This window comes from Corylus avellana, chromosome 4 (assembly GCF_965113065.1).
Source record: "Corylus avellana chromosome 4, dhCorAvel1.hap1.2, whole genome shotgun sequence".
In the NCBI taxonomy this organism is placed as follows: Eukaryota; Viridiplantae; Streptophyta; class Magnoliopsida; order Fagales; family Betulaceae; genus Corylus; species Corylus avellana.
In genome coordinates, this window is record NC_142493.1 from 36,174,543 (window position 1) to 36,199,756 (window position 25,214).

The 25,214-nt window shown below is 36.2% G+C and overlaps 2 protein-coding genes across 5 annotated transcripts; one reads left to right on the top strand and one right to left on the bottom strand.

Annotated features, from left to right (window-relative positions):
- Positions 1-5,827: 5,827 nt before the first annotated feature.
- LOC132177398 (protein MEI2-like 4) lies at positions 5,828-15,583 on the top strand. 2 transcript variants are annotated; one of them, XM_059589690.2, is made up of 16 exons: positions 5,828-6,194; positions 6,362-6,448; positions 6,823-7,044; positions 7,253-7,298; positions 9,623-9,910; positions 10,116-10,549; positions 10,658-10,816; positions 11,027-11,143; positions 11,232-11,380; positions 11,750-11,847; positions 11,939-12,349; positions 12,923-13,574; positions 14,316-14,400; positions 14,543-14,611; positions 14,688-14,867; positions 15,115-15,583. In XM_059589690.2, exons 3-16 carry the CDS (start codon positions 6,964-6,966, stop codon positions 15,274-15,276), a joined length of 2,931 nt encoding a protein of 976 aa, XP_059445673.2. In that variant the 5' UTR covers positions 5,828-6,194; positions 6,362-6,448; positions 6,823-6,963; the 3' UTR covers positions 15,277-15,583. The 2 variants fall into 2 exon arrangements, with proteins under 2 accessions (XP_059445673.2, XP_059445674.2); XM_059589691.2 differs by having other exon boundaries at positions 11,114-11,143.
- Positions 15,584-16,260: 677 nt separating this feature from the next.
- On the bottom strand, positions 16,261-21,897 carry LOC132178765 (ubiquitin thioesterase otubain-like protein). 3 transcript variants are annotated; one of them, XM_059591302.2, is made up of 10 exons: positions 21,703-21,897; positions 20,932-21,208; positions 20,219-20,284; positions 20,052-20,135; positions 19,794-19,916; positions 17,903-17,955; positions 17,697-17,749; positions 17,523-17,623; positions 16,893-17,174; positions 16,261-16,635 (listed from the first exon to the last, which is right to left on the bottom strand). In XM_059591302.2, the coding sequence occupies exons 2-9, from the start codon at positions 21,097-21,099 to the stop codon at positions 16,911-16,913; spliced, it is 912 nt and encodes a 303-aa protein (XP_059447285.1). In that variant the 5' UTR covers positions 21,100-21,208; positions 21,703-21,897; the 3' UTR covers positions 16,261-16,635; positions 16,893-16,910. The 3 variants fall into 3 exon arrangements, with proteins under 3 accessions (XP_059447285.1, XP_059447286.1, XP_059447284.1); XM_059591303.2 differs by having other exon boundaries at positions 16,261-16,591; positions 20,932-21,212; XM_059591301.2 differs by having other exon boundaries at positions 20,932-21,212.
- Positions 21,898-25,214: the final 3,317 nt, after the last annotated feature.

A 25,214-nucleotide genomic window follows, 5' to 3' on the forward strand; every position in this document is an offset into this window, starting at 1 on the left:
CAAAGTTTAAATTTGTTGTGAATGCACTTGTGAGTGTTAAGTCTCACATCAAGAAAATATAAAATAAAATAGTAGTTAATATACCTAAGTTGACTCTAGCCAACTTAGGTATATTAACCCAAAAAGCTTTGATACTAGTGTTGGTAGTCTTGGGCCTTTCTCAACCCCAAAAGCTAGTTTAAGAGGTGAGGTTTTTCCTCATACTTATAAACTGATCACCAGCCAATTTTACAACCTATGTGGGATAACCCCAACAATCTCCCCATCACACATCGGGTCCTGGGTCATAGCTAGCAAAGACAACTCGTTTTTCCAGTGTACTATTTGGCCGAGACTTGTTGGTTAAACCTAAGTTATGATAGCGGCTATGTTTTTCTATTCATTGTTGTGCACGGTAACAACATAAGCCATGATTAGCTTCCTGAGACGGATGTCTGGATGCGTCGAGTTTGGAATTGTGTCTGCATCCGTAGCTCTTGACGTGAGACACTTTTATAAATGTAAAAAGACTCACATTGATGGGGAGTGATTAATGTGAAGAGACTCACAAGTTAGAGAGAGATTGTTGTAAGTGCATTTGTGAGTGTTGAGTCCCACATTAACAAAATATAAAATAAATGAGTAGTTAATATACCTAAGTGGACCTTAACCCACAAGCTTAGACTTTTTGACTAAAATTGTGTTCAACTATGTATATTAATGTACTTATGGTAAAAACTCCATACAATCCCTGAAGAAATTTGAATTTTGTAGCGTCTCCTTCAAGCAAGAGAGAGGAGGACTTTTTCTTTTTTTTTTTTCCCTAATTCAATAATAAAAAAAAAGGTTACAAAATGGGCTTTTTCTTATTTTTGATATGAATGGCAGAGAAAATGAGAGACCGATATAGATGGTTTCCGAACACGAATTTAGAAGCGACTTATTGAACTACACAATGTACACAATAAAATGCACTACAAATATCACAACTAACAAAAGAAAACGAAAAACCAAAAGTCCAATCTTAAGATGCTAGCAGCACAACATGAGCTTCACCAATGACGGCCGAAAACAAGAAATACGTGGTGGCAACATGAATAATTCTACCCCTAGAGAATTTAAGAACCATAATTGCAACGGAGATACCTCTCTTAACCATAATAATAAAGCAAAGCAGCAAAACATACACCGGAGGAGACTGAGACAAAACCAAAGATAAAGTTTCCACCCAATAATAATACAATAAAAGAGCAAGGAGACTAAAACTAAAGCCTACACAAAATAACAATAATACAAAAGCAATAACAAAAAAACAACAAAACACCCAACTACAACTGGTGCTGGAGCAAATTTAGCGGACGAAAGATGTCGTTCGAAGCAAATCCGACATAAGGAAGAGAGTGAAAAAGCTGGTGGAGGACTAGCGCGTGAAATCCACAAGTTGGCACGTATCAGCCCAAGCGAGATTATGAGATTTCACAGTAAGAGGAATCTACTGAAGAGTTAAAAAGATCTTTAAAGTTATGCTCCAATCCCTTTGACACATATATTATGTGATCGCAACTCCTTACGCTCTCTTCTCCCCGCAACTCATTAGTGCTTGCTTAAACTTTGATAGAAAATTATAGTAGAAGGGACGATTTGTCACAAACCTTTAATCCATGGGTAGTAATTGATATCTAAGTTAAAATTCATATGTCCACGTGTGATTGAAGCCGGCCACTCAACCACTCGAACAATGTTAACATCTTTTAATTACATGTTGATAAGTGTCAACAAACTTTAAAATAGTTATAAATTGTAAGTCTAGCAATTTTCAGACAATATTAATTCTATGTGATTCTCGTAATAGGATGAGAAGTGAGTCGTGACAGTTGTCTTTATTGAATTTTAATAACTTCATATGTAAAATAGTTTTCTAACATAAGGTGTCTATAATTGGGGAGAAGAAACTTAAAAAAACACATACAAGATGAAGATGGGGTATATTACATTAAAGACCCCTCTTAGTTTTTAAAAACACGCGAGCTTTAAGTATTTATTTCAAACAAATTTTATACTTATTAAGACTTTTCAATATAATATAGATAAAATCCGTGACATTCATGTTCAATTAAAATAACTTGAAATGTATTTTTGGCTTTGCATAAATCTTCAAAAAGAATGAAGTAAAGGTTGACATTGAAAAAAACATAAACCAACAGTAATTCTGACCATCCTATAATTAACATTGTAGTCTTGACTCTTGATACGACTAAATTATCACAAACATAGTAAAATAATTGTGAAATGAAAACCATATATATATAGTGAGACTGTGAGGGGCAACATTGACTAACTCGTAATCTTATAGGAGGGAGCTTCACCAATGGGTGGGCGAATAATATAATACGAGTTAATTAATGAGGGGCCGGTGTAGATGAGACATGTGAAAAGAGATTCGTCTGGGAAAGAATCTCATAGAGTGGCCGTGGCTCATCAAATAGGAACAAGACTCTAAGCAACATATCATTACTCCCACATGTTCCTTCCAATCATTCTTTCTTTTTTTATTTGCTTTTCCCTGAATTCTTTAACCCCTTAACATCCGGCTGAGCAGTTATGTTCCCCATTGTGTCGACAATGCTTGTTACTGTTCTGGTTTAAGGGCCTGTTTGGTAGATTCACAGAGCTAATCGTTCTCGGTCTCACACCAGGTTGGCCAAAACCCCGCAATTCCTAGTTATGATTCAATAGGTGTCTCCGAAAATAAAGCTTGCATCATTGCATGCACGCATGCAGTTATATAAAAGTAGTCAAATATATTAATGTAATGGACAACGGAACTAATATCACGCAAATTCGAAAGAAGATTTTGAAGAATCAGTTGATTTAACGCCAAATTGTGAATGGAGAGAGTCTGAAAGAAAGAAGGAAGATCAAACATAAAATGTTTTATTAGCAAGTTTAAGTCCGTATTTGTCGGAGATGAAAATGTGTTAAAAGGAAAATTGAAAAAAGAAGGATATTTGGCTAGAATAATGCATACATCTAGAGTAACTTATTTGACTTCGTGATCCTCACTTTAATATGCTGACATTCTTTTAGCTTTCAAGAATAATAAAGGAGCGTTAACAGTTTGGGTGACATTAGATAAAATACTGTAAATACGTACGACCTCTCTTTATTATTTGTGCACCGTACGTCTCTCATAGCCTGGCTGAGTTCGATCGAAAATGAGGTAGCTTGGGTCAGCCAAATGGGCTGGAGGCCTGACTTCAAGGGGTTCATTATTAGCTACACCAAATACTAACCTTATTGTGGGTTTGTTAGAGGAGGCCAGGGTGCTTGGCTTCTTGTGCATCACGATAACACATATGATCATGATATTGATCAGGTGTGTCCAAGTACTCGTCCCATCTTTGTGATAATGCACTTCGTACGAAATTAGGTTTATTGGGAACCATGTAATTAATAATGAATAATATTGTTGACAGATAAGAAATTGATTATAATTTTGTAGGATATATATATATACGCCGAAAGGCCCCAGAACTAATTTGTTTGACAAAATAATGAGCCTATAAATTTCTACAGGTATCTGCTGCGAAGTTATGCTTTCATAAGTAGCTCATTCTTTTGTCATAAATGTCGCATGCTTATTGAGTCGCAAACTTAAAACTCAACTTAATTTATTGTGTAAAAACCACCATATGTGCATTGTTTTTTCCCCCTCAGCGGTTTCCTCTTGTAGAAATCTGGTTGATTTATCGTAAGATTCCTTGAGAAGGGCGATACCATTTGCAGTTCACTTTTTAGCATTCATTATTGCCTTAAAAAGTTCTCTACCTTCTCTGAATTATTATGATATAATAAGCATACAATTGTAAGGGACATGTGGGGCTTTGCTTTAGGAAATTTAGATAAAGTCCAGGCCGAAGATACTCCCTAAAACTAAGATTGGAATGTTAATTAAGGTATCCCCACCCCCGCCAAATATATATATATATATATATATATATACAAAGCAAATCAAACCATGTTGGTAAAAAAAAAGAAAAGGGATGATTCAAAACTCACACGTGGGTCATGGATGTCTTCTTATTTTTATTTTTATTTTTTTATTTTTATTTTTTTTGGGAACAACTAGCGAGTTTGTAAAAAAATAAAAGGTACGCATTGCATGATCACTCCACTTATGAAAACTAATTTTAAATTTATGAACCATGTGATGTGATGTCAAAATAATTCGAAATTAGAAGATCATATAGAAAAATATCAATTGAAATTGAACAATTAAAAATGATTTAAGAATAGAAATATGCTTTGTCACTATATAGCTGGCCAGGATGGCCTAGATAAAGAAAAGAAAATAGTGTAACCTGATATTTCCAAATTAAATTCTTATATTTCTCCTTGGCCGTTAGATGTTTGTACAAAAACATTTGATATATATTATTGGATATAACTCACTTAATTTCAATCATAAAATCCTCAGATAAATTTAGTTTTTGAATGAGGATTTCCTACCAGGCACCCCGATTGTAGGGAATTTTGATTCTTAGTTTTTGCACAATATTGCACGTGAAAAAAGGTTGGAAGGTAGCGGAAAGCACTAGAATTGGTTTCATAATTTTGTTGTTACTGTTACTCAACAACATACGAGGTGCAAAACATGATAACAAATGTGTCTGGTAATATTAAACATATTAAATCGTTTGACATCAATTATTGATGTTGTTTAACATGCCTAAAAAAATAATTATTTAAAGAGAACATGCATGCTTTCATTTCAACAAACTTAAAGAAGTTAACATCAGAGATATTTCCGATAAGGTAACTAATTATATATATATATATTAACTCTATCTTTTAATGTTAACTCAAATGAACCAAAATCTTAACTCTTCCCCTACTCATTCGTATCACACAGAATCATTAATAAAGGAACAAAAACCTGAAAATCTTTCGTCCTTGTTTAAATAAAGTCCATATATATTAGATCTACCAATAATACAACGAAACATTACCTAACTTTATACAAGTAAAGAAATAAAAGCTCTCCATTTTGTTTCCGTATAATAACTCCGAATTCACACAGGAAAACTGAAAAATTGGCATTGTCAATCTGAGCTTTTATCGATTGCTCAGCTCCTGCTTATCAAAGGACAAAATGCGGGCATAATGTCTTTTAATGTTAGGACCACGCGTCAGTCGAAACCGAGAGTTCACGTTTTTTTATAAGCATCACTACGTAAGGCTACCGTTTTCTCTTTCGCTAAAATGGCCACGTAACCTCGCTAATGATTGTGGCCCCGTAATCAGGTAAGGAAATTAACCGGAATAATCCGTACAGATAACATTGTCCTCCACCTAGTTTCTGACGCGTGGTCAATAAAAATCTGAAAACCTGTTTCTCAACCACAATTCTGAAATGTTATTTGGCTGTCCGGACCACCAGATTATTTCCCGGGAGATAACAACAACAATTTTTAAACACCGCACGTATCTCAAGGCCCCACTAATTAAAGAGAGTTCCGATCGGTACCAAACCCCTGAGCTATTCTCGTCCCGACGAATTAGATTAGATATAGACCATTACCTAAACCACCTTGCCTGTTTTACCTAAAAGCAATAACCGTTTCAATGACTCAATCATTTCTCTCAAGGCTAATAATGTCATTTCACGACCACAACCAATCAACTGAGCCGCTCGACTCTGCCATCGTGGCATGAGATAGGGAGATAAAATATGAAAACACACAGCCAAGACTTCCCCGTTGCCTTTCCCGAGACCACACAACGGATTCGGACTTAACGCCGTTTAACAGTTGACGGCGACTGTCCCATTTTTTGATCTCCGTTTTGGCCACAGTCCACAGGGTCCAAATTCTAATCTCTCTCTCTCTCTCTCTCTCTCTCTCTGGCGAGCGCTCGGAATCTCGCCGGAGAAACTCACGGTCTCGCCGGAAACTGGAATTATCTAGACAGAAGGTTCAGAAAACTCTAGCGGAGATGAAGAGAATAGAAGGAGAGAGATGGAGAGAAAGAAAACTTGTGCTTGTGAGAGAGAATATGATGGAATAATTTTTTTTAAAAAAAATTGAAAAATAAGGGGGGAGGTGAGGGGTGCAATTAACGTGCAATGCAGGGAAAAAAGGCATCAAAGCTTTGGAGGATCTTACACGGCACAGATGCCTAGATGATCCCCTTCTTCAATCCCCTTGCCTTATGCCGTAATTTATTCGATTTCTCTCTCCCATTCCCACCTTGTTTTTAAATATCTTATTCGCCTATGTCCCTCTCTCTTATGTCTATACTTATATATCTTCGTCCTTAGTTTTTTGCTCCAATTGCAATTTGAAAGAAGTTTTGAATTGTCGTCGCAATTTGATGTGTTTAGGTGCGAGCTTGTTTCTGATCCTTTTGATCGGTGCTTTTCCGATTTCAACCCTTAAATTTTGATTGGAGCTTGCGGGAAGCTGTAGAGGTAAACTCTGCCATCAATTGCTGAATTTTGAGATTTTATTTTATTTTTTTCTCTTTTCATTTTTCCTTTTTTTTTTTTTTTTTTTTTTTAATAATTTCACGCGTGTAATCATTGCTTTCGATCTTTCTGAAAAAATTGCCCTCGGATTTAAAAATATTTTAGATAATTAAGAATTTTGTGATTAGTTAGTTGCATATTCAGACTTTTATAATTAATGCTAATTATGGATTCTCTCTCTATTCGTCATAATTTGACGCGTTATATCCAAGATCTTAAGCTGATCCAAGTTAGTAGGTTTTACTTTTCATAATTTACCCTGAAACTTTTCTGTATCTGAATATCTGAATTGACGAACCAATATAATTACCATGCAGATTTTCTTTTTCGGTTTTTCTGTTGGAGGGAAAATTTTGAATTACAAATAGAGGTATGCATGTTGTCGGCATCAGAGCTGGAATTTTTCTTTTGAAGGCATTATTTTGTTTGGAAGGGTTTTACCACTCTTAGGTTTTGCAATGCCATCTAAAACAATGGACCTACCTGGTTTGTCCTCGTCGTCTTCGTACTTCTCTGATGACTTGCGTTTTCCTAACGAGGTACTGAACTACTGATTACCTGTTTATGTTTCTGATTCTGCCTTGAGTTTATATTATGTTATAGGAATCCATTGTTCAATGTAGTTTAAATAGAATTTCATGTATGGATATAGCGCGTAATTGGGAATCAGAGATTTTTTATTGGTTCTTCAAGTTGAGTTTGTTTATCCAATTGTCCTTATTTCTTTCCATTTTCTATGCTTGGCAGAGACAGCTTGGTTTTTGGAAGTCGGATAGCGTCCCTGATGGCTTTGGTGAGTATCATTAATTTAGAACATGAAGGTCCTACGGTTTTGGTCCATAAAGAGAACACTTACGCCTCTTTTGTGGATTTGTTTGCTGTACGTGTACAGTTTCTCCATTTGAATTGTTGTTGGATTTAGCTTGTATTAGATGTAACTGTCAGAATGCTTTGAAGAGAGGTTTCTAATTGCAATTAAACTATATCTTGGTAGATTCAAGATAGTCACAATTGTGTCTCCTCCTCTTTTGTATTCAACAAATCAAGAGACCTTGACTGTTTTCTGCTCACAGCAAGTATGAATTGGCTCCTGTCTAAATTTATGCGTCCATTTAGAATTTGTTCTGTAGGTTCAAGAAGGAAATGGTGGGTAAGTCATAGTTCCTTATCTCCATTTTTCATGTCTTTTAGTGTTTGCCGTGGTCAGTCTTCCGGTGTGAGTGTTGTAAGAGGTGTATAAGAATTGCAGATGTTTCATAAGAAACATATAAGAATAGGAAGTATCTGAAATCTGGAGAAAACAAGGACTATGCAATGACCTATTTAATGGTTACTCATTTGTAATATTGATTTCTCTAAAAATTTCAGAAGCAAGAATTTTAAATATCATAAATATGACTTTTCATCTTTTGGAGGCATGCACTATAACACAATGCATGTATTGAGGGGTGGGTGGGGTAGTAGAAGTGAAGGAAGCATGAATCTTTTACTTTCAAAGTGTGTTTCCTTAAAATTCTCAGCTGGTGTTGCTTTTCTTGCTTAAGTACACTTATGTGGAAGCATGACCAACATGCTTTCAATATCTATTATTGTTGCTAAGTGTAAGTTGACATTGAATTTGTAGTCTTAAATGATTTGTGCTTTTGTGGATTTAATACTAGAGAAGCTGGCTGTTTGAAAAGGAATTATTTGCCCAACGCATGGGATTTATTCCCCACAGGACTCCATTTGTAAAATATTTGCACATTTAGTACACCCTTCATGTAATTTTCTTTTCCATGGTAGTTAAATTTTTTCTAAATTAGAAAAATTTGTTTTCACAATTTATTGGATGTAAAAGGTGAGTTTAGGCCCATGTCATTGTGAATAGATGTGGATACCAAGTACCATATGATTGAGAATTTGCAAAATAGGACAATAGAGTTAACAGCATTTCTGCATTATGAGGTAGACTTGATAAAAGATGCACATACTACCAAAGAGTAAAGCATTTTCCAACTCTAATAGATCTGTGAAGTGGAGCGAAAATTAGATGATTATATCTGTACTTTCCTTGAAAAATTATTACTCAGTTCTGTTAACTGTAATTCTTGCTGATGCATGACTCCATGTGGTGTCACATCAGTTTATCGGAGCCAGCATATGTTGCTCTGACTGGTGAAGTCATATGTTGTTCTGACCAGTGAAGTAATTTGAGTGCCACATTATCTTGTGCTTACATTCGGGAGAAAAGAGTGTAAGCATAAGATAATGTGGTACTCATATGATTTCCTGCTCAGAACACCACTATATATTCTCAGCATAACCCAAACTGCTCAGTAGAATTCTATCCTTTTTAAGTTTCTAAGTCAATCAAGCACAATATATTATAAATTTGACTGTAGAATGAACTATTATATGCATTAGATATTATTGCTCCACATATAAAACTAAGTACTAATTTCTTTTTCTTAGACTTAGATCATTTAGTCAGCTTTCAAACTTAAATAAAATTTGAAGTTATATATGTTTATTTGAATTCTGTCACATCCAGGTTTCAACTCAGTTTATGTTAAAGTAACTGGCTCAAATTTGAGTCTAGCAAATTCTGCAATGAACTCAATCCGTTTAAGGTCTTATGCTTAAACTAGCAATTCCAATATTTTGAGGTTGTTCATTCCTCATATTCTAATCACTAGGGTGTAATAGGGATTGTGATTGAGTTTATGACAGCATACTTGTCTACATTTGGAACTTGGAAGGCTTGTTAATTATTGAAAAAAATAATATGCGACTTTCCTGTATGAATCACACTAACTTCATAATAGCTTTTTCCTTTCTTGGCAATGCCCTCTCTTCGAATTCCATTGCATGGATGTCTAGAAAAAAAAATTTATATGCTTTCTTGTGAATGTATTCCGTCATTGTTACTATTACTAGATATGTTGTGGCATTTAGACCAAGAGGAGATCAGGGTGTCAAACTTCTTTGCATGGCTCCTCCATAATGAGTTTCATAAGCATTAGTGAATAGATTTATTATATGTCTATATGGATATGCTTGGATGTCAAATTTTATTGATATTACTTGTAGCCAATTGCAACACATATTCCTTAACTAATATACTGTGATGAACAGCCAGCAGTAATTCAGTTACTGCATCACCTATGGAGAAACATATACCAATGGAAGGTCAGACAGTGAAGTCCCTGGAACATCCTGAGTCTTTCCTAGTACGAGACCAGCAAGTAAAGTTTAGCTTAAATAGCCTTGCTGTGGGAGCAGGGAGAGCATCCAGTCATTCACTGACTTTGAATGTACAGCCGGCATCTTATTCTCTAGAAGGCAACAATGGTAGCATCATGGGTGCTCAATATGAGAGTAGTCTCTTCTCAAGTTCGTTGTCGGAGTTGTTCAGTAGGAAGTGTAAGTAACCTTTTCCCCAGATCGCTTGTATGCTTGCACATAGCTATGTGCTGCTGCCAGCTTACATGCCTGAACGTATAAGAGTGTCATACAACTAACTTCATTGATTTCTAGATTTGGCATTAGGTTGTAGATTTTGTTAGGATAGTTCTTGCTGAATCACAGGTTTATACCCTTTAGTTTCATATGAATTTTCTTGATGCAGTGAGATTATCATCAAACAATGCTCAATATGGCCATTCTGTTGATACTGTTGCTTCCCACTATGAGGAAGAGGAACCCTTTGAATCCCTGGAAGAAATTGAGGCCCAAACCATTGGAAACCTCCTACCTGATGATGATGACTTGCTTTCTGGACTGACTGACGGGCTTGACTATATCGTCCAACCCAGTGGCGGGGATGATCTAGAGGAGTTAGACCTTTTTAGCAGTGTCGGGGGAATGGATTTGGGAGATGATGGTTCATCTGCTGGACAAAAGAATTCTGGCTTTCCTGGGGGAGTTTCTAATGGTCAATCAGGGGCATCTAATGGTTCAATAGCTGGTGAACACCCACATGGTGAACACCCTTCTAGGACATTGTTTGTCAGAAATATAAATAGCAATGTTGAAGACTCTGAATTGAAGACCCTTTTTGAGGTGTGTTTTCCTTTGTTTTTGTTGGTGGTTTAGTTTGTGCTCCAGGTTGTTTTCAGTTGGGCATCATTATAGAATGTTGACTTTTAATTTCATATCATGAATGTGCAGCAATATGGAGATATCCGCACTCTCTATACAGCTTGCAAGCATCGTGGTTTTGTTATGATCTCCTATTACGATATTAGAGCAGCCCGAAATGCGATGAAAGCACTCCAGAACAAACCATTGAGACGTAGGAAGCTTGACATACATTACTCGATTCCGAAGGTGGGCTTCTGCATTTTCGTTCTTGTTTATGGACGGTGTTGCTTTCCTCAATCTACCATCATCATAGTTGTATGTATGTCAGCATGATGATAGGATTATCATTATATTGCAACAGATCCATTGGTGATTAGGTAGTTCATTCCATGCTCCATCAATTTATGCGTATTCATTTTTGCTTGACTTCTTGCCTCGTGGGTTATTGTCTATCAGGACAACCCTTCAGAAAAAGATGTTAATCAGGGTACACTTGTGGTATTTAATCTTGATTCCTCTGTTTCAAATGATGAACTTTGTCAGATTTTTGGCGCCTACGGAGAAATCAAGGAGGTAAATTCATGGTCGATTTTTACCATTGACTTAACAAAAGTATAATGGGGGTACTAATAGATGGTCAGTTCTTGTTCATATATTGCAGATTCGTGAAACCCCACACAGAAGTCATCACAAGTTTATCGAATTTTATGATGTTAGAGCTGCAGAGGCTGCTCTTCGTGCATTAAACAGGAGTGATATTGCTGGGAAGCGAATTAAGCTAGAGCCAAGCCGTCCAGGGGGATCAAGACGGTAGTATTCTCTAAGCACAATAATTCTGATTTTATTTTTTGTATATTCTTTCTTACTTTTTCCTTTTAACTTTAGCCCGATGTGGAATAGTAGTGTAGGTGAGGATAAAATCATGATACTTCGTCTCATTTGGTGGGCAAGAATTGAATAAGCACTTATTCTAAGCACAAGGTTGCTGGATATATGCATTACTATTTGCGTTTATAATTATGATTTATGCTTCTTACTTGACTTTTCTAAAATTGGACAGAGTACCGTGCTTTTATTTATGCTGAAATGACCTTTGCATTATTCATTGCTTTGGATCCATTACTCAAAATTTCCCTCTTTTTTTTTTGGCCTTTCTTTTGGTTTTCTTTGTGGCTACAGTTTGACACAGCAATTCCCTCCTGAGTTGGAGCATGATGAATGTGGCCCTTATCTGCAACAAAGTAGCCCTCCTATTGACTCAACCACTGGCTTCTCTGGTATAGTAATTGCCAATAAAATTTTGCTCTTTAACTATTAATTCTGGACTAAGAAACAAATTTATGTTGTCTCACAAAGACTTGTTAACAGTCCCAGTTCCACAAGTGGCAATCACATCTGGTAGCATGGATCATGGAACTATGTTGGGGGTACACTGTGCAGTACATAGTCCATCTACGGAAGCTGCATTTCATCATGGGATCTCATCTAGTGTTCCTAACAGCTTACCCTCTCTTGTGAGAGTTGAATCAGCTGGCAATCAACCTGGCCTTGCTGACTCTGGACGTTCACCAGGACAACTGAAATTTGATATTCGAGGCACTACGAATTTCCATCCTCATTCACTTCCGGAGTATCATGATGGCTTAACTAATGGTGTTCATATGAATTCTCCGGGCAGCATGACAGCAAATATCAATCCCAGTCCACCAGAAATATTTGATAACCGGCAGTTGCCTAGAGTAAGCTCAAATGGGCACTCAGTTGAACTCAATGAAGGTGGTAAGTGCCATGGATTACGAGGCGCATTTTCTTTTAATGATTTTGTTTTATGTGTTTCTGTTTCCTAATTGCATAACCATTCTAACTTTTCTAAAAAATAAAAGAAAATTAATTAAAAGAAATAGCAAAAGCCTGAAACAATAGTGGTCAACTTGACTTTCACTGGGTTTGTCAAAATGGCTTACCTTGTTCCTTAACAGTTGTCTACAATATAGTTTATTGGCTAAATAAGTCTTTGTCATTCCCTTAGTTCCATATTCAAGCATGTTCTGCATCTGATATCCAATGTGATTCCAGCACTATGGAAGGTCAAATTACCTCACTAACCCCTTGTACTTGACTAGTGATTTGAGCAGATGCTCTGCATGTGATATCCATGTAATAGTGTTGGATGCAGCAATCTAATACACTATCACTGGCTTCGTATTTAAATGAACCTTTGTAAAGCAGTGTCAATTTGGAATATAGAGTTGTCTGAACTGCTTTTCCAGTTGAAATGAAAATGAAATATAATTAGTTTGGTTTGTTTCTTATTTTTTGATATGTTGATTTAACGTTTCCTCTGTGTCTCAGTTTTCGGATCTGCTGGTAATGGTAGCCGTCCTCTTTCTGGACATCCTTATGTGTGGAATAGCTCCTATCACACTCAGCCTCCGGGAATGATGTGGCCAAACTCACCATCATTTGTCAATGGAATTTGTGGAGCGCATCCCACACCGCAATTGCATGGACTTCCTAGAGCACCATCTAATATGCTGAATTCAGTTTTACCCATAAATAACCACCATGTGGGATCAGCACCTGCTGTTAATCCTTCTATTTGGGATAGGCAACATGCCTATGCAGGGGAATCCCCTGAGGCTTCTGGATTTCATCCTGGTTCTCTTGGGAACATGAGAATTTCTAATAATTCACTGCATGCAATGGAATTTGTTTCTCATAACATCTTTCCTCATGTTGGTGGAAATTGTATGGACCTGCCCATTCCCCCAAAAAATATAGGACTCCAATCCCATCATCAGAGGTGCATGATATTTTCTGGCAGAGGCCAAATGATTCCCATGATGAATTCATTTGATCCTCCGAATGAACGTGCTAGAAGCCGTAGAAATGAAGGTGGCTCTAGTCAGGTTGACAACAAGAAACAGTATGAACTTGATATCGACAGAATAATGCGAGGGGATGACAGCCGAACAACACTTATGATAAAGAACATTCCCAACAAGTAAGAGGCTCCTCACTTCAATATTGAGATCATATTTTTAGTAGTTGGATATTACTTCTTTCCAGTAAAATTTAGCTGTTCTTTGACATCATTTGATATGGTACTAACCTGGCGTGCACAAGGTGCACAAATAATCCTTGGATTTCTGAATTCTATCTCAAGGTGAGGGCAATTGTGCAATAGTAAGATAGGTGGCGCTTAAGCCTCAAATCCATTAAATATCTGCCCATTTTCCATCAGTTTAAGATGCTCGACATATGGCACTATGGCAGAAATTGACTTGAGTGTATTTAGTTGATGGGTTGCATCTTTTGACTGGCATAGAGTCTTCTTTGAATCTTTATTTTTCCTTGGCAAACAATATCCAAACTATACTGAACTCTACTGCTGGTTGGGCACCACTGCTACTAGCGTCAATAGCACCCTCAAGGAGTTTCAAACTCCCATATTTTACCATTCGACAGGGGTCATTGCATGACCCACTTGATGTGGCGGTCTTAAAACTTACAAATCAAGCTAATTTGGCTAGAAGAAATCTCGTGTTATACATTTAAGCATTTCAAGGGATAGGAATTGGAATATAGACTTTTAGCATGCTAGATTGTCCTAGAAAATAGCTATAATTCATATTTTTCCCAATCTTGCTGCAGATAGAAGTAACCTTCTCATTGGTTAGTATGGTTACCTGTATTTCCTTTTTTACACTATTTAATACCAGGATTTATACGGTTGTAATTTTAGGTATACATCAAAGATGCTTATGGCTGCAATAGATGAACGCCATCCAGGAACTTATGATTTCATTTATCTACCAATTGATTTTAAGGTAAATACAATCTTCTTTACAAATGCCCTTTAATTTTGTGGATGAGGATTTGGGTTACGGTAAGAACTGACTTGCTGTGTGATCGTACATGGAATTCTTGTCTGTATTTTTAATGCCCTCGAACATTTTTTTTTTTATGCAGAATAAATGTAATGTGGGGTATGCATTCATCAACATGAAAGAACCTAGCTTGATCATTCCATTCTATCAGGTTTGTTATACGTAAGCCTTAAGGTGAAAAGATAAATACAAAGACGAAAGCTAAAATAAAATTCCAATTTCGACAGGCATTTAATGGAAAGAAATGGGAGAAGTTTAATAGTGAAAAGGTGGCATCACTTGCATATGCTCGCATACAAGGTATTGCTGCTCTCATTGCACATTTCCAAAACTCAAGCTTGATGAATGAGGATAAGCGATGCCGACCAATTCTCTTCAATACTGATGGCCCCAATGCTGGTGATCAGGTGTGAAAATTGCAACAATACATGCACTTTACATTTTAAGTAGTTATTATGTATTTCTGAAGCTGTCGAAAATGTTCAGAACCTAAACAGCCTGCCAAATTCATGGTGCACTTTCTATTTTGCATACAAGTATATTACCATTATTATTGTAATTATTGTTACTATAATGAGAGAGAGAGAGAGAGAGAGAGAGAGAGAATAGTGCACAGAAGAAAGGGATCTCATGCTAACCTTCTCTAATTTGCAGGTGCCCTTCCCAATGGGGGTTAATGTTCGTACTAGATCTGGAAAAGCTCGAACCAACACCCATGAGGAGAACCATCAAGGATTAGGAAGCCCACCCAAATTGGGAAATGGGGGGGATCATACTGGAGATCCATCTTCAGGTTCTACAAAGGAGTTAGACTAAGCAAGCAACATATTTTTGTGGGCACTAACCTTACTTTACTGAGTAATCTAAATCTTATCCGATCAAAATACTTGTGACCTATACTCCAGATGGCTGATGAGGGGAAACAAATTATCTTATCCCTGACCAAAGCCAAGTATATTTCCGGTTTTCTTTTGGTTTTTCTTATCAATTTTTGATACTGTAAGAAAAGGAGCATCACTTGGAGCTTCAAAATTTTGGATGGCCTTGAGAGTGTTATTAAAATGACATGCATATGTATAGACGTTTCTGAGCAATGAAGAGAACTTTCACTGCGTTTTGACAAGGCTTCCCCCCCCCCCTCCCTCTTTTGTTCTTCCCTGGTTTTGTTGTTTATTGATTGCCGAGCTTGGATCCCATCTGTAATTCGTGAGGTATAATGGTTATTGGTTAGGGAGGTTTTGTCAAACTGATTTTGTTGTGTTTTCCCTGGAGAGAAGATGTATTGGTCGAACTACTGTTGTCTCGTGAAGATACTCTGCGACATAAATAAAAAAATGAGATACCAAGTTCGTTCCTCAATGATTGATAATAAATTGATGCAACTCCTTAAACCGATTTATCACACATCTTTTACAGACGGATGTAATATGTTTTAATTGACTTTACAGTCACTTAAATCACATCATTTTAATGGGTACAAAATAAGTGTAAAAAGTAGATTATCTTTCATGAGATTCCTAAACCCATCACTACTTCCTACACAACCCCCCAAAGTCCAACAATTCACCGAAAATGTCGTATTAGTCCATAAATAAAATGTTTGGGATGTTTTTTACATTGCGATTTCTTAAAAAAATAATATTAATAACAAATTGCAATTTAAAATGTAAAAATTTGTGTTTTAAAATTGCAGTTAAAAGATTTTTTTTTAACCAGACAATTTTAAAAGTTAAACTAAAAAACTGTAATTTTGCTACTTTTTTAAATTACAAACCCAAACCAACCCTCAATACAGTAAAAAAAGCACCAACAAGGACCTTAGAATGTATAGTATAGCGAACCATAGGCCGAAAAAATTGAGTTAAACTCATACAGTAGTAACAGTACTAACAGAATTATTTTTTTTATGAATGCAATTCCATACGGACGATTAAGTAGCAGGTGAGGAGCTCAAACACAATTCACGCAATTAAGAACTGAAAGCTACAACAGTCCCAAGTTTTGAGGAACCTCATGCTTCTGACCCATCGTCTCCAGTCACACAGCTCGGAAGTTTTAGAGCAGTTAAGAACAAGTTACAGCATGAACTAATATAGGGCCCCTGGCCTTCCACCTTTCGGCACCAGATGTCCTGTCAACACAAATTTAGCCCGAGAGCGGGCAACCAAAAACAACCTGTAATACACATCCCAACATAAACTCAGATAAATACCGCGTCCTTGGGACCAAATTCACAAGTAGCAAGATTCTTTCACACAATCATTGCCATTGCTACATTGTTGCCCACAGAAAATGGGCACCATCATGTGGATGCTGCCATCATTCTCTGTTGAAAGGCATTTCAGTAATTCACCTGTTTCACTTCAGTAGGTTTAGGTTACACGGTGTCCTACTATTGTGACCCAAAAGAAAGATAAAAGACAAGAGCTTACCACAACCATGTATGAGCTTCACTTCTGATAGAGAATATCGTAGTGACCAGGGCGATATAACAATGTAATAAAAGGAGTAACTGTCTCAGAGCTGCCACTAGCATTTGGAAGATCACCAACAGCTGGAACAAAATCATGATGATTTACACTGACACCACCACTATCACATGAGCTGCGATCAAGGTACACAACACGGATTGGCACACCCAATGCATCTGACAGGGCAGTAATGTGCACGTGGTCACTCTCTTCACCCATTGGTTCTACTGATGACTTGCAAAACTACACAAACCAGATAAACACGAGAGAGAGCTTCCGAACTTAAAATAGCAGACCTTCAATCTAAATCTTGTAACCATGAAAACTTTTAACCATTCTTGCTAGGAAACAATCTATTTCCATAATGATTGACATGTAACCATTTGCATAACAACCCAATGAAACTTAATTACTCTAAAAAAGATTATATAAATTACTCATCTCCATAAGAATGACATTGATTTTGTAGGGGTACGTCTAATGGTAATTACACAAGCCACTTGCAGCAAAAATATAATAAAGCTTTGAAAGAAGACCGATGTAATGCTGATAAGTATGCCATAAATTTTTTAAGATAATAAACAAACAAACCTGCTCTACCGTTGCATTTGTTAATCCCGTAATAAAAGGTTCAAAAAACTCTGAGCGCTTTCGTATTTCACCAGAGGTAACAAATCTGAAAAACATTACAACTATCCAACAAAATTTGTCAGGTTAATAAGGGGCAAATTAAATCAAGGAATTTGTCTGTCTTAAGTCACTCACCATAATCAGATATCGACTGATCTCGACTCCTAAGTAAAATCTCATCTTGTTGACTGTAGCAAATAATAAATCATGTTTAAGTTTACACACTGAAAGAATGATTAAATTGGACTAATGCAGACAACGTAACAATTTGGCGTCAGATTACAGTTTCAAATAACAATTATGAACAAAAAAGCCAGAGTAAAGTGGCAACTTATCAACACCTTATGGAAGTTTCATTTCCTTGAAGAACACTATCCAGCTGCTCAAGGAATAGCTGAAATTTTTGTTCACACATAGAATACAGACAAAGCATAGGTTGTTAAATAAAAGTGAGTATTAAACTTCCAACAGAAAAATTTTACGATCTAGAACAATATAAAAGACAAACAAAATCTTAAAATTAGAACAACAGGCTATGTATTCCACCAAAATTATTTACATAAAAAACTTAAGATTGAAAAGGTTTATGCCAATGTTTGCCCAACATTTTATGATATAATGGTCCACACAATAAATGTCCTAAGCACTTGGTCTATTCCAAGTTCTCAAGCAGGCTATGTTCTTAGAGTCCACGAACGATATTTTTCAAAACCAGTGTCTAATTCACTTCCAAAGCCAATTCATAAATGAAAGGTTTTTTTTTAAAAAAAAAAAAAAAAAAAAAAATTAAAGGTCTATCTCATTGTCTGCCAAGAACTTACTAGAAAAGAAAAAAAAAATGCTTGGTGACCCACACTGACTACATAATAAATGTCATATACAATCACCAGGCAAATTCCAAGTATGCCATCTATGTAAAAACAATAGCCATTTGCAAACAAAACAATAGCTCAATGCTAGAAGTCTATGAAAGAAAACGTGGATTTTAATTCTACAAGTCCCAAAGATTTGTTTCATTTCTTTTCTTATTCTGGTTGAATTGGAAAACTATGAAAAGTGATTGCAAGATATGTCGAACTTTAACAATGAGGAAAGATTACATTCAATATCCTGTCCATCTTTTAAGGAATCCAAATATCAAGTTTGGTGGAAATCTGTGATAGAATCACTCACGAATCAAGATATTCACCATTTAGGCTAGTCATCAATGCAGTAATTACTGAGGAAATATTACATTCAATATTCTGTCCATGTTTTAAGGAATCCAAATATCAAGTTTGGTGGAAATCCGTGATAGAATCACTAGAGAATCAAGATGTTCACAATTTAGGCTAGTCATCAGTGTCAATACAGTAATTACTACTCCATTCTGTGTGTGAAGAAGAGATGTAAAACCATGGACCTACAAGTTGGTTATGAATAACAATGCAATATAATCATATGTTCCTCAGCAACATGTGTCTACAATCTATAAAATCTCCTGTGTTAGAATAATAATTAAATGAAAAAATTCCCACTATCCAATAGCTTAAAGTTATGGACAAGTCATAATTGTCCTAAAAGTACAAGCCTCATCTCTACTCCATACATCCTACATAAGTTTAAAGTTCCACATTTGAAGCCTACTCATTGAGGTGACTAGGCCCAAATATAAGAGGGAGTGTTAGGATACATGGTCATTTTAAGGTATTGGGTAGTTGGAGTTAATCTGTTTTTATTATTCTAATATCTTAAGGAAAATACTCTAACATCTGGAAAGAGAATACTTAATGGTACCTCTGCATCAAATATTGCCTGACAACACAGTTTGTTCAAAAACATACATAATAACTCATAGACAATAAGTGAATCCAGTCCAAATTTGTGGTTACCATTGTAAGTCCCAACATTTGTGAACATAATTAACCTACTTCTACAAAAAGCCTGATGCTGTAAAGAACATCCAGAATTTTCTTAAAGCCAATTTATTCATGTCATGAGCCAATCTAAGTTCAAGTGGAGAACATAGAAAGAGCAATGACTAAAAAAACCACACTGCGTTAAACTAGAACATATCACCAGTGACTTTCAGTTATAAGTTATTTATCTCATTTGAAACATGTCGAATTATATTCACTCAAAGGAATATGCCAAACACACACGAATATAAAGAGTATACAGAGAAAAAATAAATAAATGTATACTACATATTAATGGGTAACAAAAAAACAAAAAAAAGATTAATATGCTTACTGCAAAAAAATCCTCAAAAGTGAAGTCTGCATAACCTAAGCTCTGAAGTGTTTTTCTGCATTGCTCAACATTGGCTTTGACACGATCAACTTCTTCTCGGTCTTGTGATTCCAAAATATGCTCCTATTTATGCAGCGCAGAAATTATTTTAGTAGCTAAAATTACTGCAACACTTACTTCCCCCAATAAAAAATCTCAGGGGTAAACAGCCAGAGTATGGGAATAAAAAGAGTTCATAAGATGCACATTAGGACTCACAAGGTATGAAAACATAAAGCTTCGAAAGAAGCAGTTTCCATCTCCTCTTGTTCGCCGAATGGCAGCATATTTTTCACCAAGCACCTGCATTAAGAGAAATAGAAATTAACTTACAAGAAAAATACTGATTGCAGAAATAAATGCAGAACACACACAACAAAAAGAACCTTTATTTTTTCCAACAAGATAGGGCTCCCTGATTGATATTCAGCTGCCAGTGTAGACAGTGGTTCCTGTTGTTCCAACACCATAAAGTTTCTTAATATTGCATGCATATTTAGAAATCAGAACAAGAAGAAGATGCATTACCCTCAACTCATGATAGTGATGCCAGTCAGAATCTATAAAACCAACAGCAATTTGCATTGAAAAAAAAATATGGGAGAAGAACATAAACTACACGGGAAGCACAAACAATATTTGAATACCCAGTAAAGGTAAAACAAGCACATTGATGAGAAAAGATCAAGATGTGCTAATAAACCATTGATATAAAGTAAAAGGGAAAACAAAAAAACGTCAAGTGTAATTATTCAATTATAGCCATTATAGCAGACTAAACTAAGAGCCTGTTTGGGATTGCGTTTAAGAGGCCTAAAAGTGCTTTTAACTCTCAAAAAGCCTGTTTGAAGAAAAAAGTACTCGCTTGGTAAAAAAATTAAAAGCGTTTTTGAAGGTCCTAAAAGCCTAAAAATGGACAAAACGCACTTTTGGCAAAAGCTTAAAAATGAAGTTTTTGCACAAAAGCTTTTTTTTGGCTTAAAAGCTCTATTTCTCAAACGCAATCTCAAACAGACTCTAAATCTAAACTATCATAATGAAACAACCAAAAGCATTTTCGTCAAATGCAAGAACTTCAAAAGGTTATGGTTGCTTTTACCTTGTCACCTACAAAAAGGGTTTTCACTGCTTCCTCGGCCCGGATTGCAGATTGCTGCTGCATAATATCATCATCCCCAAAATTTGCCCAGTCATCCAACTCAGATGTTGGAATGGATGTTGCGGCCTCCGATTCCTCATCTGCTTGGGGCCCTTCCTGATTCCGCATTGTCTCTTACGCAAATAAGAAAGCTTTTCTCGCTCAATATCCTCCAAATTGGATTATGGATTACTTATATGCGCACTTCCTTTACAAGTAGCAGCAATATGCTTAAGAACTTCCTGTCAGGGATAATACTCTTAGCGTAAAAGTTCATGAACATGCATAAATGTCATCGTATAATCCGGTTAAACTAGAACAACAACATGTTTTGTGCTGATCTTTCACACGGTAATATACAGAGTCACATTCTTCCAATTAAAGAACAAGCACAAAGAATTGACAATTTTTTTTTTTGGATGAATAAAGCACTGACAAATTTTAAAAAACGAAAAAGAGATAGCATCAAGAACTCAAGTTCCGCCTCTCCAATCTTGCTGAATAGTTAACTCCTTCACAATCAAACGTATGTGTATGCATATACTCATAGATCCCTCAACTCTAACCCTTTAATATATGTAAGTAGAAATTAGCTACCAGATATGTAAATTTTCATCTTTCATCAAATCTTCAAACCATTTGCTCAACCTATAGCAGTAAAACTCTCAGGTTCTTGACCTAAAATCGAAATACAATTTAGACACTGGAATGACAATGTGAAAACATAAATACCTAATTTTGAAAATCGAAGTCGGATTAAAGGTGATCTCCGAGAGTTCTTCGGTAACGCCTAAGGATCCAATTCGAAACGCTCTCTGGCCGATGATCTCCCAGGACTCGGAGAGTCGGAGGAGCGCCTCGATTTTGTTCGAGTTTGATTGACTACTCAGGAAAGTAACCGTATTTTTCTACAATTTCACTTCTGACCTGGGCTGGGGCTGCCTATTTGTACTTCGGGTTTTTCCTTCTTCTTTTTTAAGCTAATCACCTTTTCACGTGAGATAAAAAGTAAATAATAATAGTAATAATAATAATAATAATAATTAGTAAGGTCCTTCTAAATGACTTACTGTGGTGACAAGTGTTGCCATTAAAACTTTGAGATCGCTATAGGAGTTGTTAGAAACAGTTTCTACAGCGGAAAATGTCGATCTATAAGAACCTACAAAATACAAATGGGTTCTTTACAAGGTCGCCCCCTTAAGCGTCATCGTAACAAAGATCATCTTTGGTAACACATTTTTCTCCTGACGTGACGGAAGGACTCAATGTCTCAATGTTATGTTGCCTTTATAGCTATTTCAAAAACAAGTTACTCTCTCTCTCCAATGAGAAGTTCAATCGGCTATAAATCACGCCTCATGAAGCGGAGGTCACTAATTCGAATCCCTTCTTCCTAAGGAGTAGCTCAATCGGCTGTGAACCACGTCTCATGAAGCGAAGGTCACTAATTCAAATCATTCATTTCCCTTTCCTTGTGTGGACTTGTAAAAAAAAAAAAGTTACTCTTTTAGAATTTCTGTGAGAAGTTCGTTACAGGCACTATAAAAAAAATAGAGATTTAGTAATGGTTTTTTGGTGATGGGTTTGGGCTAAAAACCGTCATTACAAAAGTAATGATGGTTTTGTAGTGACGGTTCCAAATGGTAGCTAACCAAGGGTAGGGAAATGAAAAAAATGTGTCAGTTTGGGTAAATTCGACACTAATTAGTGATGGTTTGTCCAAACCAACACATTTTAACTAGTGATGATTTTTAAAAAACCATCACTAATTTATTAAATTCCCATATATATATATTATTTTTTCCACCTATTTATTGATTTCTTTTTTCATTTTTTACATTTCATTCTTATTTTGATTTTGATTTTGATTTTGATTTTCATTTTAATGTCCATCAGCTCCAAATCTCCTTCTTTTTCTCCTCATTCTTCTTTTCTCCTTCTTCTCCCTCTCTTTTCTCAATCTCTCTTTGTTGATGCCGGCATCGATCTCTCTGTTGGGCTTATTCTTCGTGTGATTTTGGCTCTTGCGGCTTGCAATCAAAAAATGGCACACACAAAATCAACCATGGATTCCAAAGAGGTAGCACAAAACTTCACTTCTAGAATGGGCTTAGATTCACAAACATCTAGTGTTTTCTTGATTGATTTGGCTTGTAAAAAATGTTAATGAACCACCAAATGAATGGCCGCCTATAGAAAAATGCAGGAAAAAAAAATGTGATCAGCAGATCCAATTAGAAAAATAAAAGAAGACGAAAAAAAAAAAAATGTGAAATGGGACATTGATAGTGTTAAACTTTTAAACCCAAAAAAAAATTCAAATTAAAAAGGAGTGTTGGATCTGTGTTCAAAATTCAAAATTTGAAATTGGTGTCAGAACAGTTAATCCACACCAATTTTAGTGTCGGTTTTTGCTTAACCGACACTAAATTAAAAATGGTGTTAGTTGAACAGAAACCGACATAATCCAAACTTTCACTAAAAGCGGTTTTTTTTTTTAAGTAAGGATACTTGCCTTTACAAAAGTTCGGTACAAGCCGCCTTGACAAGTGGATAACCTTGCCTTTACAGCTATTTTGTTTATTATCAAAGACAGTTTACACAAGGTTATAACATATGCAACAATAAAATAACATATTTATTGATTAACTAAATTATATTTTTATTTATCAAAACTAACATATATGGGCCGTCATCTTGTCAACGGAGTACGCTGTACCCTCTGAAAGAAGAGCTGGGCCGGGCGAAAGCCGCAACTCAAAGAATAGCTCGTGAGGCCCATTTGCCAATCACCATTCTTTTCCAGGAGCAACAGCAATTTACAGCTCAGTAGGAGTTGGCTTTAATGGGCCTGTGAAATTCGAGCCCGTAGGTTTGCTAAGCTTCCGGGCTCTCGTTGCATATTGCAGACTATTTCTTTATGCCGAGTCTGCCCTCAAGGTCTGTTGTGATCTCTTCATACATTCCCCCGCATCTTAATATTCGCTATGGGTTTCTCTAGGATGAAAATTGAGGGATTTGTGAGATCATCTTGTAGTTATGATGTTTATGATACGGGGTTGTGTAGAAGGCTGGGCTGCCAAAAGCAACATATACTTCCCTCACGGAAAGGTGCGTCGGTGATGGCCCATGGGTGCTCCTATTTCTTGTTGTCTAAGAGTAGGAGCTTTTTAACAAAAAGTATGACCATCAGTTTTTAGACTCTTGGACCATAGTCTAGGCCCGCGATAGGCTAGACCACCATCAACAACTTTTTTTAAAGCCTCTTTCTTTCTCTAAATATGGAAACAATTTCAAAGAGTTCACATGCTTCCTTAAATATTGGGTAGGATATAGTCTTATTCAATGCATTAAGAATGCTTTGGGTGGCACTAATAATTGTCGGATTGCATAAACATAGCAGTGAGAGGTGCTAGGAAACCCTAGTCTCCTTCCAGTGTGATCCAAAAGGGTAGAATGATGGTTTCCTTTCCCTTTTTTCTTGTTTTTTTTTAATTTAGATTTTGTTTAGACTCCAGTAGTAGTGCTCAACTTCCTACACACTTTGACCATCTACTCCACCCCGCTGTTCGTTGTCCTCCCTGATCTTTTGGCTTTGTCGATTTCTACAAGGGTTCTTATATATTTTTGCCACCAGTTCAAGCCCTATATGTGTCATTACACATTCTTCCCAGGCGCCAACAAGTCCTGTAGACAACAGGCGTTTTTCCTTCGGTCGGCACGGGACGGTTGTGGTTTGAATGCGCCAGAGCATGGATCGCATGAATCTCAAGCGCTTTTGTGTGAACCTGCTGCTGCTGTTTGCTCTGGCTTTCAAGTTGAGGACTGATAATTTCCGATGTGATAGCTTATTTCTCACGGCCTGTTGAATAAAAACTTTCGTTGTAGGGATATGATCAACATGTCTTATATCTACTATGCTAGGAGCATATCTATAACACAAATGAAGTTTGTACATGGGTGAGATTGAAGGTTATGGATACGCTTTGATTGTTAGATTTTTTGATGTATTTACGACTTTGTAACCATATAGCTTTTACATATATTCTTAAGAGTTTGATGCTCTGTGATGTAAGAGTTTTATGTTTTGAATCTTTTATGGAATGAGAAGAGGTTTACCTATTAAAAAAAAAAAAATTCCCTATTTATTTTTTTAACACAAAATATTTACATATCATCTCTTCTTTTTCCATTGTTTATTGAGAACTGTATTTGAATTTATAAAAAATGATGAGGTTACC

Coding starts and splice junctions, on each gene's coding strand:
- LOC132177398 (XM_059589690.2), top strand. CDS start 6,964: ATGCCATCTAAAACAATGGACCTACCTGGTTTGTCCTCGTCGTCTTCG. Junction 7,045..7,252: donor ACTTGCGTTTTCCTAACGAG/GTACTGAACTAC, acceptor TATGCTTGGCAG/AGACAGCTTGGTTTTTGGAA. Junction 12,350..12,922: donor AGTTGAACTCAATGAAGGTG/GTAAGTGCCATG, acceptor TCTGTGTCTCAG/TTTTCGGATCTGCTGGTAAT.
- LOC132178765 (XM_059591302.2), bottom strand. CDS start 21,099: ATGCGGAATCAGGAAGGGCCCCAAGCAGATGAGGAATCGGAGGCCGCA. Junction 20,285..20,931: donor CCCTTTTTGTAGGTGACAAG/GTAAAAGCAACC, acceptor TTGGAACAACAG/GAACCACTGTCTACACTGGC. Junction 17,750..17,902: donor GGAAATGAAACTTCCATAAG/GTGTTGATAAGT, acceptor TATTTGCTACAG/TCAACAAGATGAGATTTTAC.